The sequence below is a fragment of the Micromys minutus genome, assembly GCF_963924665.1.
Source record: "Micromys minutus genome assembly, chromosome: X".
Taxonomy (NCBI): domain Eukaryota; kingdom Metazoa; phylum Chordata; class Mammalia; order Rodentia; family Muridae; genus Micromys; species Micromys minutus.
Genome location: NC_137970.1, coordinates 57,916,801 through 57,929,617, shown reverse-complemented (window position 1 = coordinate 57,929,617; position 12,817 = coordinate 57,916,801). Strand labels below are relative to the sequence as shown.

The window sequence follows — 12,817 nt, the reverse complement described above, 5'->3', positions numbered from 1 at the left end:
CAGAATTATTTGTACTTTTCTGTTTTGTTGGCTTTGCAAGGACTATGAAAATGCAAATGTGTTCTGAATACTTCTATATTGAATAAGCTGACAAATATGACAATACAAATAATCATTTTGTTACTAAAACTGGCAGTTAAAACATATTTCTCATATGGTGCAATGATTGCTGTCTTGACATTGATTATCTTGTAAAAAACGCAATGTACATGCACTTGAAGAATGAGGTTTATAAACAGAAAACAGATAATGGCTTAGTATTTCTGTGTATTTGAAATGAAATGGTTAAATCTGATTCAAGTTATATAAACTTTATGTAATTTGAAATTATTCTACAGTATACAGAACTTTCTCTATTGTTAGCTATGTTTGGTTACCCAGAACATTTGTGTTTGAAGTCTTTTATCACTACCACAAATAATGACTTCCCAGCAGAAAGATTTCAATTCAAAGAAGCCATGGCAGTGACTCTGCATTAAGCATCATTTCCTTTGTAAATATGTAACTTCCTTTTGTATTGCAAGTGTTTATTGTTCATGGTGTTAAGAGACTCACATTACCTACACAAATAATTAATATTGAATATGTTTTCTTTAACTTAAAGACCTCAAAGAAACAGTGATTCATCTGACACTGGTGCTTTTATTTATGCAGAAAGAAGGGGTTTGTTAAGTTAATAGTTTTAATATGGTGTGAAGCAGGTTCTGTGGTGGTGGAAGATGTATGCAAATGGAAGGAAAACTATGTGATCTAGAGCATAAACTGTACCATTCCACTAATGCTGTTATCCGAGGAAAGTATGCAATCATTTTGGTCCATCTGGTTTAGTGAGACTCACAAAAAAACTATTTTCTTTGTGTATGCCTTATTGATAAGACCATGACATCGTTTATTAAAAATGAGAAATACATTCCTGAGCATCCCAATAGTCCAGCCTAGTGTATCCTACAGTTAGCAAGTTACGAAACCCTCCTGGCTCATATATATGTTCATTATAAAACACTTTAAAAGAAATTCTATTCTTTTATTTTTACAGAAAAAAATGTGTTTATAGCATATATAAAAATTGTACATTATATTTTTCTTATTAGTTCATATTACTTAATTTTATTTTTTTCATTTCTTCACTTTTTGAAATATTTTATTGGATATTTTATGCATTTACATTTCAAAAGTTATCCCCTTTTTCCCCACTCCCATAAACCCTTCTTCCCCTTGCTTCCATGAAGATACTTTCTCTCCCAACTACCCACTCCTACCTCCTTGACTTGGAATTCGCCTACACTATGCAGAACCAAAGGCTTATCCTCCTATTGATGCCAGATAATGCCATCCTCTGCTACATAACTGGCTGGAATCGTGGGTTTCTGCATGTGAACTCATTGGTTGGTGTTTTAGTCCATGGGAGCTCTGAAGGGTTTGATTGGTTGATAATGTTGTTCTTCCGAAAGGGTTTCAGCTCCTGCAGTCCTTTTTCTGGCTCTTTCCTTGGGGTCCCAGTGTTAAGTCCAATGGTTAGCTGAAAGCATCCTCAACTGTGTCTATATGACTCTGGCAGAGTCTCTGAGGAGGCATCCATAACTGGTTCCTGCCAGTAAGCGCTTCTTTGCATCAGCAATAGTGCTTGGGTTTGGTAGCTACATATGAATGGGGTGGATCCCCAGGTGAGGCAGTCTCTCAAGGACCTTTCTTCAGTTCCTGATCCACTCTTTGTCCCTGTGAGTATGTTTTTGTCCCTTCTAAGAAGGACTGAAGTATCCACATTTTTTCTTCCTTCTTTTTAAGCTTCATATGGTTTGTACATTGTTTCTTGTGCTTGCCTCGTGCCATGATCATTTTGATGTGTTCTTAGATTTGGTTTGAAAGAACTTTATTGCGTATTTTTGTTCACGATTGAGAGTTCATCTTGATAGATTTTTTTCTTTGATGAGTAAAAAGTGTCCTTCCTTATATTTTTTGATAGCTTTTGGTTGAAAATCTATTTTATTTAATACTAGAATAGCCACTACAGCTTTTTTCTTGGGACCATTTTTCTTGAAATATTTATTCCCAGACTTGAATTCTGAGGTAGTGTCTGTCTTTGTCACTGAGCTGTTTCTTTTATGCAACAATATGCTGGGTTCCCTTTATGTATCCAGTATGTTAGTCTATGTTTTTTATTAGGAAAATGAGTCTATTGATGTTAAGAGATATTAAGGAATAGTGCTTGTTGTTTCCTGTTATTTTTCTTGTTAGAAGTAGAATTATGTGTGGCTATCTTCTTTCTGGTTTGTTGGAGGAAGATGAATTTCTGGCTTTTCCTACGGTGTAGTTTCCCTCTTTGTGTTGTAGCTTTCCATTTATTATCCTTTGTAGGACTGTATTGTAGAAAGATACTTTGTAAAATTGTTTTTTATCATAGAATATCTTGGTTTCTCCATCTATGGTAATTTAGAATTTTGCTGGATATAGTAGCCTGGGCTGGCATTTGTTTTCTCTTAGGGTCTCTATAACATCTGGTCAGAATCTTCTGCTTCCATAGTCTCTGTTGAGAAGTCTGGTATAATTCTGATAGGTCTGCCTTTATATGTTACTTTTTTTTTTTTTTTACTGATTTAATAGTATTTCTTTGCTTTGTGCATTTGGTGTTTTGATTATTTTGTGATTGGAGGAATTTCTTTTCTGGTCCAATCTATTTGTAGTTCTGTAGGCTTCTTCTATGTTCTGATGATGTCAAGTTGTCTTGGTTTCTGTTGCCTAGGTTATTGAGCTTGCCATTTTGTTATCTCTGATGTTAGTTGGTCTTGCTGTCTCTGATAGGAGCTTGTCCTCTTTGTGATCCTTTGAGCCTGTGTGGGATCTTAGGAGTGAAAACAATTCTTGGAGAGTTGCTCTCTCCAGGCAAGTTTTGGGTCTGGAGTGCTGTGGGACAATCTTAGCTCTGGGCACAGATGCAGACCAGACCAAATGGGTCTTTCCCCAGGAAGCTCTGAGGTTCCTGTGCCCTTTGTGATCCAAGCTGGTCTCTTCTTTGAACAGTTAGTGAGGAGAAAATGGGGTCCCACCTGTGGGCTTAGGGATTAGAGCTCTCCTGGGAGATCAGCTCTCTGAGGGCAGGGTTTGGGTCTTGATGGCTGTAGAACACAACTCTCAAAATCCTGATATATTCTAATATAGGCACTCTTTCAGATGCCTATATTAATAAATATAAGACTTGCTAAAATATGTTTAGCAAATAAGTTAAATTTGTATGTTTATACCTAGGCTGTCTTGTGTATAAAACACTCAAATTTTATTTAAAGAAAGAGTAGCTCCATTGTGGTACTAAATGTCAAAATAACTACCTGCATGCAAAATTATTTCTTGATCACAAGATTTTAAAACTCTAAGATCAGCAAATAGTGAAATGATATATAGTATTGTATCTATCTTTACAAATCACAAACCACATTTGTGAGTCTGTAGTGGTAAATTGTCAAGTACATAATGTTAACATGTTGACAGATATTGCCAAACTACTATATAATGGCTGTATATGCGTGTGCCTGCTTACATATTCTTTTATTCATACTGTACCTTTTATTTATACTGTGTGTTTTCAAACAGTTCCAATCTTTATAATCTGATAGATTAAAATGCTGTGTCCTATTTGCAAGTTAAAACTGTCACTAGTAATAACAACAATATTACTGAATATGTATACTAATAGAAATATAATCCAAGTAGTGTATTTATTTACCTTGGAGGTAAGTTATATTTTCATTGTTATGTTAAGGCCTAAGGAAATGAAGTTCCCAAAGCCATTCAGTTGATAGTAATGGAACTGGAATAAAGTTTTGATAATATTCACATGAGTCCTAATGCATAGTAAATGTTTTATACTGCATTTGTAGAAAAAAAGTTCATTGCAGTATAATTCTAATAGAAAGTACACATTGAATGTAAATACAAATATAATGTAAACATTGAATATCAATTAGTAAATGAATGTAAAATCAATCATAATATACCCATACAATAGAATTGTAGAAAATTATTGTAAAGAAAGTAAAATAATTTTATACAACAAAAGCAGATCTACAAGTTAAAACAATAGTGAATGAAGGTGTCAAGAGAGGAATACTATTTATAGTAGGGTGTGATTTATAATACACACATACAATCTCTAGCAGAGTTCACAAGAAACTAAATGCTCTAGTATTTATGCATAGGGAAAAAGTTGACGGAAAAGAAGGGTAGAAAGAGTTATTACTTGTGTCATTCATTGTAATGTCCTTGGTGATTCTTTGATTTTGCATTACTTATCTATTTGATATTTGCTCAACAACACTCACAGACCCCTAAAATTGAGTAAATTACTGAGTAAAATGGATATTTTAAACTAATATTAATCATTACAACTCACATGCTGTTTCTCTAGCCTACTTATACTTTATTATTCAGCACACACTGTTCTATCACTATGTGATATGCACTGGAGCATGCACTGGAAATGAAAGATCAGTATAAGGTACACACCAGGTCTCTGAAGATTGTTCCTTCTAAGCATATAAAATAAGTTATTCACCAAATAATGAGCTATTTCCAATGATGTTCAACAAGAGGGGACCAAAAGATGATAGAATTTAAGCCTAAAGGTGTGCTCAACAAAGACTGGCCAGAATGCTTTCGTTTTCTAAAACTAACATAAATGATGAATAGAATGGTGACAGGAGAAAGTGATAGAAAAACAGGCAGAGGTGTAGTTCAGTCACACATAAGACGTACCATGTGTCAAAGCCTTGAACAAGAAGGAACACAACCAATTTGGGAAGTGAAGAAAGTGTAATATGACTGTAGCCTACAGAGGAAAGGCAAAAACAGTGTTCTGCGACTGAAAATAGTGTATTTATAAATCAGTGCGAGCTCATCAGTGTTTATAATAAATGAATACATAGTAATATTTGAGTTAAAACTCTTGCCAATATGGTGAACAGTGGACTGCAAAGAAGCAAGTATGAATCGTGCATTTAAATGGGACTTATTGCAATTGTCCGGGCATAATTTATAGTGGTAGCCTAAATTGAGAGAAATAAATATATTTATTTGTATTTGTCTTTCATTTCTTTTTAATTGAGAATTTTATGCATGTATACAATATGTTACAATCAAATTTACCCCGGTCTATTACTTCCAGTTTCTCTCCTATTCCTCCTAATTTTTTTTTAACTTTTCAACTCCAGGTGTACGCTCTCTCTCTCTCTCTCTCTCTCTCTCTCTCTCTCTCTCTCTCTCTCTCTCTCTCTCTCTCGTTCACTCTCTCTCATTCTCTCTCCTTCTGTTCTCCACATATCTGAAGAAACTGACTCCCTTCTTTTACAACCATCAGCTGTCAGCAGCTAAGTGTAGCACTTTATAAGAACGTCAGAGTCTATTCTGAAATTTTGGCAAGCTTGATCTTGTGCATGAAGTGACAGCCACTTTAAGTTCATATATTCAGTAGCCTGTCATATCAAGCTGTTGATATCTACTACTTCTGACCCTCACAATCTTTCAGCACTTTCTTCTACAAGGATAGAGCCTGGGGTCAAGAAGGGTTACATATACTTCACATTTAGTGTTAAACACTCCATACACTCTTTTTTTCCCTCTGCACACGAATCAATTGTGGGTCTCTGGAAGAGCAGTCGGTGTTGTTAACCACTGAACCATCTCTCCAGCCCCTATTGTGGGTCTTTGTATTAATTGATATAAACTATCAAAAGAAGTTTCTCTCATGAGGGTTGAGAGATGTACCAATCAAGAACTTGGGGGAAAGTTTAATACTATGCCATTTAGTATGACAATGGAATTGGGTTCTCTGCTAAGGCTTTTGTCACATCTTTAGTTATAGGACACAGAGAAATAAAGCTGAAACTGACATAGTAGCTTTATCTCCTCTGAGTAGGTTTCATGTGCCTAAGGGATCTATTTATGTTACCAGAAAAGAAACAGCCATAAAACAAACAAACAAATGAACTTATGCCACTGTGAACCCAGTGAGATACAACACTGAGCATCTTGTGAAGATATGATGGCTGGTAAAATAGTGACATGAATGTTATAGGAGTAACCAAGAACTTTCTGAATGAATTTAGGCATTGTCCACAATATTAGATAGAACTAATATCTGGTATAGTAAACTGTACCACAAACTGTTGCAGTACGTTTTAAAGACAAATCTGGTGTGTATTGATATGGTTTAAGAGTAGAAGAAAAATGTGTTCAGATTGATTTTTTTCGATTTTGACTTAAATGAGTAGAAGGTAGAACAATATCTAAGATAGAGATTATTATACAAAGAGGTTTTGGGAATGTAGTTGGAATATTTTGGAGTGTACTAGTGGATATTCTGGAAAGAGAGTAAGGAGTTAAATATAGGTCTAGAGCTGGGAAGAAAGATCCTAGAGAGGAAAACTTATTAAACTATTAATTTGTACAAAGGCAGTCTTTTCATAGTAGAATGTACTTTTAAACAAAATAAATATATAAGAAAGAATATTTTTAACTCAGAAAACCTTTGTGAACAAAACAGGTGTTATAATGATTTAATAGGTATTTACTTCTTTTTTGAAATTGAAAAACTTTATTTAAAAAAACAAAGATAAATGCACAGATTTTAAAAGCCTTTTTACATACAAGTATATGAATACATCTTTGTCAGTACTTGAGTTTTTTAAAGGTTTGATAGTATGTATTAAAATCTTACTAGTTACAATGAGCATAAAGTACATATTAAACAAGATGTGACCTGGAAATAGTCAAAGTTTTCTTGGTGTGTAAAGATTAAACATAATGATTTTTCATTTTTTTTGGCCTTTGTTTTTTCTTGAACTTTATACACTCTGTGAGTTGTTTCTGGGGTGTTCAGAGCATTATGAGTTAGTATCCAATTATCAGTGACTGCATATTATATCTGTTCTTTTGTGACTGGGTTACCTCACTCAGGATGATATTCTCTAGATGCATTCATTTTCTTAAGAATATCATGAAGTCATTGTTTTTGATAGCTGAGTAGTACTCCATTGTGTAAATATACCACAATGTTTGTATCCATTCATCTACTGAAGGATATCTGGGTTCTTTCCAGCTTCTGGCTATTATAAATAGAGCTGCTATGAACATTGTGGTGCATGTGTCTTTGTTGTATGTTGGAGCATCTCTGGGGTATATGCCCAGAAGTGGAATAACTGGGTCTTCAGGTAGTACTATGGCCAATTTTCTGAGGAATCGCCAGACTTATTTTCCAGAGTGGTTGTATCAGTTTACAACCCCACCAACAGTGGATAAGTGTTCCTCTTTCTCTACATCCTTACCAGCATCTGCTGTCATCTGAATTTTTTATCTTAACCATTCTGACTGGTGTGATGTGGAATCTCAGGGTTGTTTTGATTTGCATTTCCCTGATGGCTAAGAATGTCAAGCACTTCCTTAGATGCTTCTCAGCCATTCGATATTCCTCAATTGAGAACGTTTTGTTTAGCTCTGTACCCCATTTTTTAACAGGATTGTTTGATTCTCTGGTGTCTAGCTTCTTGAGTTCTTTGTATACCTTGAATATTAGGTCTCTATAAGATGTGGGGTTGGAAAAGATCTTTTTCCAATCTGTTGGCTGCCGTTTTGTTTTCTTGACAGTTTCTTTAGCCTTACAGAAACTTTGTAATCTCATTAAGTCCCATTTGTTGATATTTGACCTTAGAGCACAAGCCATTGGTGTTCTGTTCAGGAAATTTTCTCCTGTGCCTATATGTTCTAAGGTTTTCCCTACTTTCTCTTCTAATATTTTCAGTGTACTTGGTTTAATGTGGAGATTTTGATCCACTTGCACTTGAGCTTTGTACAAGGAGGTAGGAAAGGGTCTATTTTCATTCTTCTACATGCTGAGTGCCAGTTGGACCAACACCATTTGTTGAAGAGGCTGTCCTTTTTCCATTGAATGTTTACGGCTCCTTTGTCAAAAATCAGGTGACCATATATGTGAGGGCTCATTTCTGTATCTTCTATTCTTTTCCATTCATCCACATGCCTATTTCTGTACCAGTACCATGCAGTTTTCAGTACAATTGCCTTGTAATATAGCTTGAGGTTAGGGATGGTGATTTCCGCAGATGTTTTCTTGTTGTTGAGGATGCATTTCCCGGTGGCAACCGGTCTGGGCCAGGTATTTACTTCTTAGATAAAATTCTGTGTACTATGACTTATCAAAAAATTTCAGATCTCAAAAATAAATGTCCTTGGAACAAGCACCAATAATTTCTAGCTGTTTTGTTTTATTCTGTTTCCTGACATTGAAAAATCCTGTATTTTATTTATTTGCATGACCTATAAACAATATTTTAAAATATATTGTAACATTTATTCACTAAGAAGATTTATATTTTTAATACAGTGATTATTTTTAATGGATAATACATTTATAAAAGTATCACATACTTAGAAAAATACAGCTAAACATGTTGTTAATATTATCTTCACAAATACCATGCTTTTATATTCAAGGGGAAAAAATAACTTCAAACACAGGGCATGAAAGAATAGAAATTCAGCAGAATCACACATAAACCTTCTGAAGTCTGGTCCTTTGTCTTTTATATGTTCAAATCTCAGCATTTTAGATTATAACCCATCTATTTACTATAAGATTAATTAATTTTTAAAGAATAAATAAATTTATTATTAACTTCTATTCTCACACTGATTATTAGAAAATGTTATGAATCACAGTAAGTTATTTATATTTAAAATACAATGTGCTCATACAATGTGTATGCACAATTGTATACCATAAATCTCCTAAGAAAAATGTAATGGTGTTTGTTTGTATTCTATCTTATTGTGGTTTCTCATTTGCAGCGATTTTGGAAAGATTTCTGTATTTTCTCTGATCTGTTTTTATTTACATTTCTATTGGTATAATGGACACTTCATAGATAACATCTACTTTAGTTCTGATAATACTCAAAACTTTCTTGTCATGGCAAGGCAAATAATTTAGTGAATAATATGTTGTAACTTTTAAAAACTATGTTTCATAAGAGATACATACTTCTTATTGAATCATACCACAAGAGAATGCTGAGGAATAACAAGGTCCTTCATAAATAAATTGAAGAAAACTACAATATTGATAATTATTGTACCCAAATGTATAAAAGTGTAGAAAATATATCTATCAAAATTTATTTTAAACCAGTTTTCATGGAATGTTTAAAATTAAACTTCTCATACATATTAAAAAATTCATTGTGGTGTGTAGAGGAATTTTAATCTAGCAACATGGCTGCTCTGGCAAGGGATCACATCCCTATGTCTGTTCTGTCTCTCTGGAATACAGACATGCCACACAAGTCCAAACACTCTGGCTGGCATACAGAGACATGCACTTATTATACACGCTAAGGTAAAGTGATTTTGTATAATAAATCAACTATGATTGAATGTAGAGTCTATCTAATTAAGGGCCAGATAACATGATGAATCAGAGAAAGATTTGACATAATGAGTCAGAGTCAGGATATGCCCAACTGTCATGAGAGCAGTACAGGGAAGAGAAGCAACTTAAGGGCAGCACAGGGAATTCAGGTGAGTTCAGTCCAGTCATTTGAGTTTATTTGTGAGTTTGTGCAATTCATTGCAGGTCAGCAGAGGCAGTTTAAGATAGATAATATGGAGCCACAAATCTTAGAACAAAATTGGCAGAGCAATTCAGACAGATGAAAGAAAAGCCAGGTTGAATCCGTCAACTTGGGGAGGAGTTTTAGCCAGAACAGCTGAGTTGAACCAGCCAGCCAGATTCAGAAAGAACTAGAGAGGGTGAGATTACTGAGCAATAAGCCTCTGGGATGACAATTACATCAGATGAATAAAAATGATTTTTAAAGTGACAGGTAAAATAATAGTTTGTCTTTATGTCACTATCCGTCAAAGAAGTCATAATTAATTTTAGTTCAGGAAATATTTGTTGAATTCTTACTGTGGAAACACATTGGGTAAAAATGGCGTTTGACATGCTAAAGTTACACTTTCTAATACTTTATGTCTGGATGTGCATTTTGTGTGTATGGGTGGGAGATGAGTACTATATAGGAGTCAATATACATGAACACTTAGAGCAATGTGATAAAGTGGAAGTGGTACAATATAGGGAAAGAGTAAAAGATAAAGTAGATGCTGAGCTAAATCTTTTTTACAATATTCCTAAACCAATCTTGCTAGCTGTATATCTGTAATATCAATACTTGGAAAGATTAGCATTCTAGGCTGGCCTAAATAAAACCTTTGACATATTCTCTGAGAAGTTGTTCTTACTTTTCTTTTATTATGCTTATTATTTTTACAAGTTTGTTTTTAATGTGTATGTATTTGTGTGTTTATCTGTGTATTATGTGCACATGGTGCCTCGGGAGGACTGAAAAGAATGGCAGATCCCTTGGAGTTGGAGTTATAGAAGTTTATAAACTGTCATATGAATACAGGAAACAGAAAAATAGAATATGGTCCTCTAGTAGAACAGTCTGTGATCTTAACCATTGAGGTACATTTTTAGCTTCTCCTTTATTATTTTTTAACTGATACATAAAGTTGTACATAATTATGTGGAATCATATGTTGTTTGGAAACACACATATTAGTTAATATTTTAATAATGTTAAGTCTATCCCTTCCTTGTTATTAAGCATGTTACCTAGAGATTGAGAAGATCATTCATTGCTGAAGGAAAGCTAGTGTCATAGAGACTGAGAAGAAAACAATGTATGGAGAACGGTATGTAGCTGAGACTGTAGGTGACATAAAGGATTGCCACACTAGTGCAATCTTGCATTCAAATTTAGTTTGAAACTCTTTGAAAATAACTATAAGAACAATTCCTTGGATTAAAAAGTACTTTACCTATTTCAGTGTACCCCTCTGTCGATTATTGCTTTACTATTTTTCAGACAAATTTATTTTAAATAAGGTGGAGTGGGAGCTGACAGACCTTGATAAAACTCGCGAGAGTTTTATTAACTGCTTAAGCTCCCTTATCAAATATACCTACTTCTATATTAAGTGCATTTTACTTTAATCATTTCGCCTCAGCACTGTAGAAGAAACTTGTACGGGTTCTTATTTAGGCAGAAAATCAGATTCTGAAACAAGATTTATTAACCATCTACTATTCTTTAATACTCTTTCACACTCCACTGTCCCCCACTCTTAATGCAGACTAACTTACTCTGCCAGGCATCAAGTTGGAATTCCATGAGGAATTCCATTCTGTGAGAGCTAGGCAGAGTTTTTTGTTTGGCTGTTTTCACTGGGAAGGCACAGAGACAAAAGACACAGAGTATAGTTGGCCAGTATTGGTATAAATTGAAAAGAGATGCCTCAGGTTCTAAAAATACAAATACAGACGCGCTAGGGGAAAAAGTTTCCCTGGCTTGAATGACTCCTTTGTTCAAAGTTAGCCCTTTGGATTTTCACTACTGCCTGAGCATCTCTGACCAATTTTTGCTTGGTAATTGACAAAGGGGTATACAAACTTTCCTCATTCATCCTTTCTTGAGGAGTCGCATACTTACATTTCATTTCCATATCAAACCTCTAGGATAAATGAGGTGTTTTACTGAAGTCTGTGAAATAAATCGAGCTTTTACCATTTGCATTGACATTTTAAATACTATTCCGTTGTTGCCAGCCTGCACCCGCCACCCTAGAACTACAACACCCAGAATGCACTGTTTTTCTTTCCGCTTTCTACCTTGGGAGTGCCTTAGAAATTCACAGCTACAAACTACAGTCACATGACACATTTCCTGTCAAGATGGCGGATAATCTCCCTTCGGACTTTGATGTGATCGTAATAGGGACGGGTATGTGTGGGCCTGATTTTTCCTGGACAAAATATAGGAGATCATTCGCGGTTTTTATTTTCTCTGTCGGTGGTGAGGGTTGGCGAGAAACGGCGGGGGTCGAGCCTGGGAGGAAGGACAGAAAGGAAGTGAGGTAGTCTGGAGTCAGCGCGGGACTTGGCAGCTCCAGGGAGGGGCTTGGACCCGCGGTGTTTTGCGCTGTTTGAGTAGGGGTCGATCTGGTCGATGCCGATTGCTGAGGTTGGTTGCTGTGGTGATTCCTGTCAATTTCCTTAGAGGAGGGTGGGTTTGCAGTGTCATGAGAATGGAGGTTCGGTATTTGATCAATGGAGACGCCATTGGCACAAATAATTGCCACCTTCCCTCCTTGTTGATTTCAAGGTTATATTCCCCATCGTTTCAGGTCGCCATTTCATAGAACCCCCTGCCCCCCGTCTCCATATACTTATATGTTTCTAGGATACAGTTGCAGCTCAGATGGAGCCTAATTTGCAGTTTTATAGGAATGATGCTCAGTCGTTTCCCGTGTTTATTTTTACTAAAGGAAAGGAAACGTACTCTTCTCTGTTGTGTTGAGTAGCTTAAGGATTTTTTATTCTTGAGGTAGTCATTATTCCTGCATTACGAAGTTTAAAGCATCCTAGTTTATGATGCAGAAAGGAAGCATCTAGTTTTCTGTCAACCATCCATACACCACAACTACTTGTGCTGAGAGTAAGAGCCAACGATCCATATCCCATGCCTGACCTCAGCTTCTCCTTGCTTTTCCATCATTAGCTCTCCGTGATTTGGGTGGAGCCAGAAATCCTTTTCAGCTTCTAGATGACTAGTTGATCCTATAACACTTGGCAACAATTAGCAATTCTTTTCTTAACTGTAAGGGATGTAGTTTGCATAGGATAAAAGAGATAGCTTGGGGAGGGCTAGGGGTTCTATGGTCTTAGAATGTGCTAGGCCACAGAGGCTTG

At 35.4% G+C, this 12,817-nt stretch overlaps 1 protein-coding gene across 1 annotated transcript in view; it reads left to right on the top strand.

The window, feature by feature from the left end:
• Positions 1-11,794: 11,794 nt before the first annotated feature.
• Positions 11,795-12,817, top strand: part of CHM (CHM Rab escort protein) — a 130,005-nt gene continuing 128,982 nt past the window's right edge. Inside the window, exon 1 of the mRNA XM_080910309.1 lies at positions 11,795-11,849. Coding sequence (XP_080766435.1) covers positions 11,801-11,849 — 49 coding nt within the window. The 5' untranslated portion in view covers positions 11,795-11,800. The remainder of the gene's footprint in view (positions 11,850-12,817) is intronic.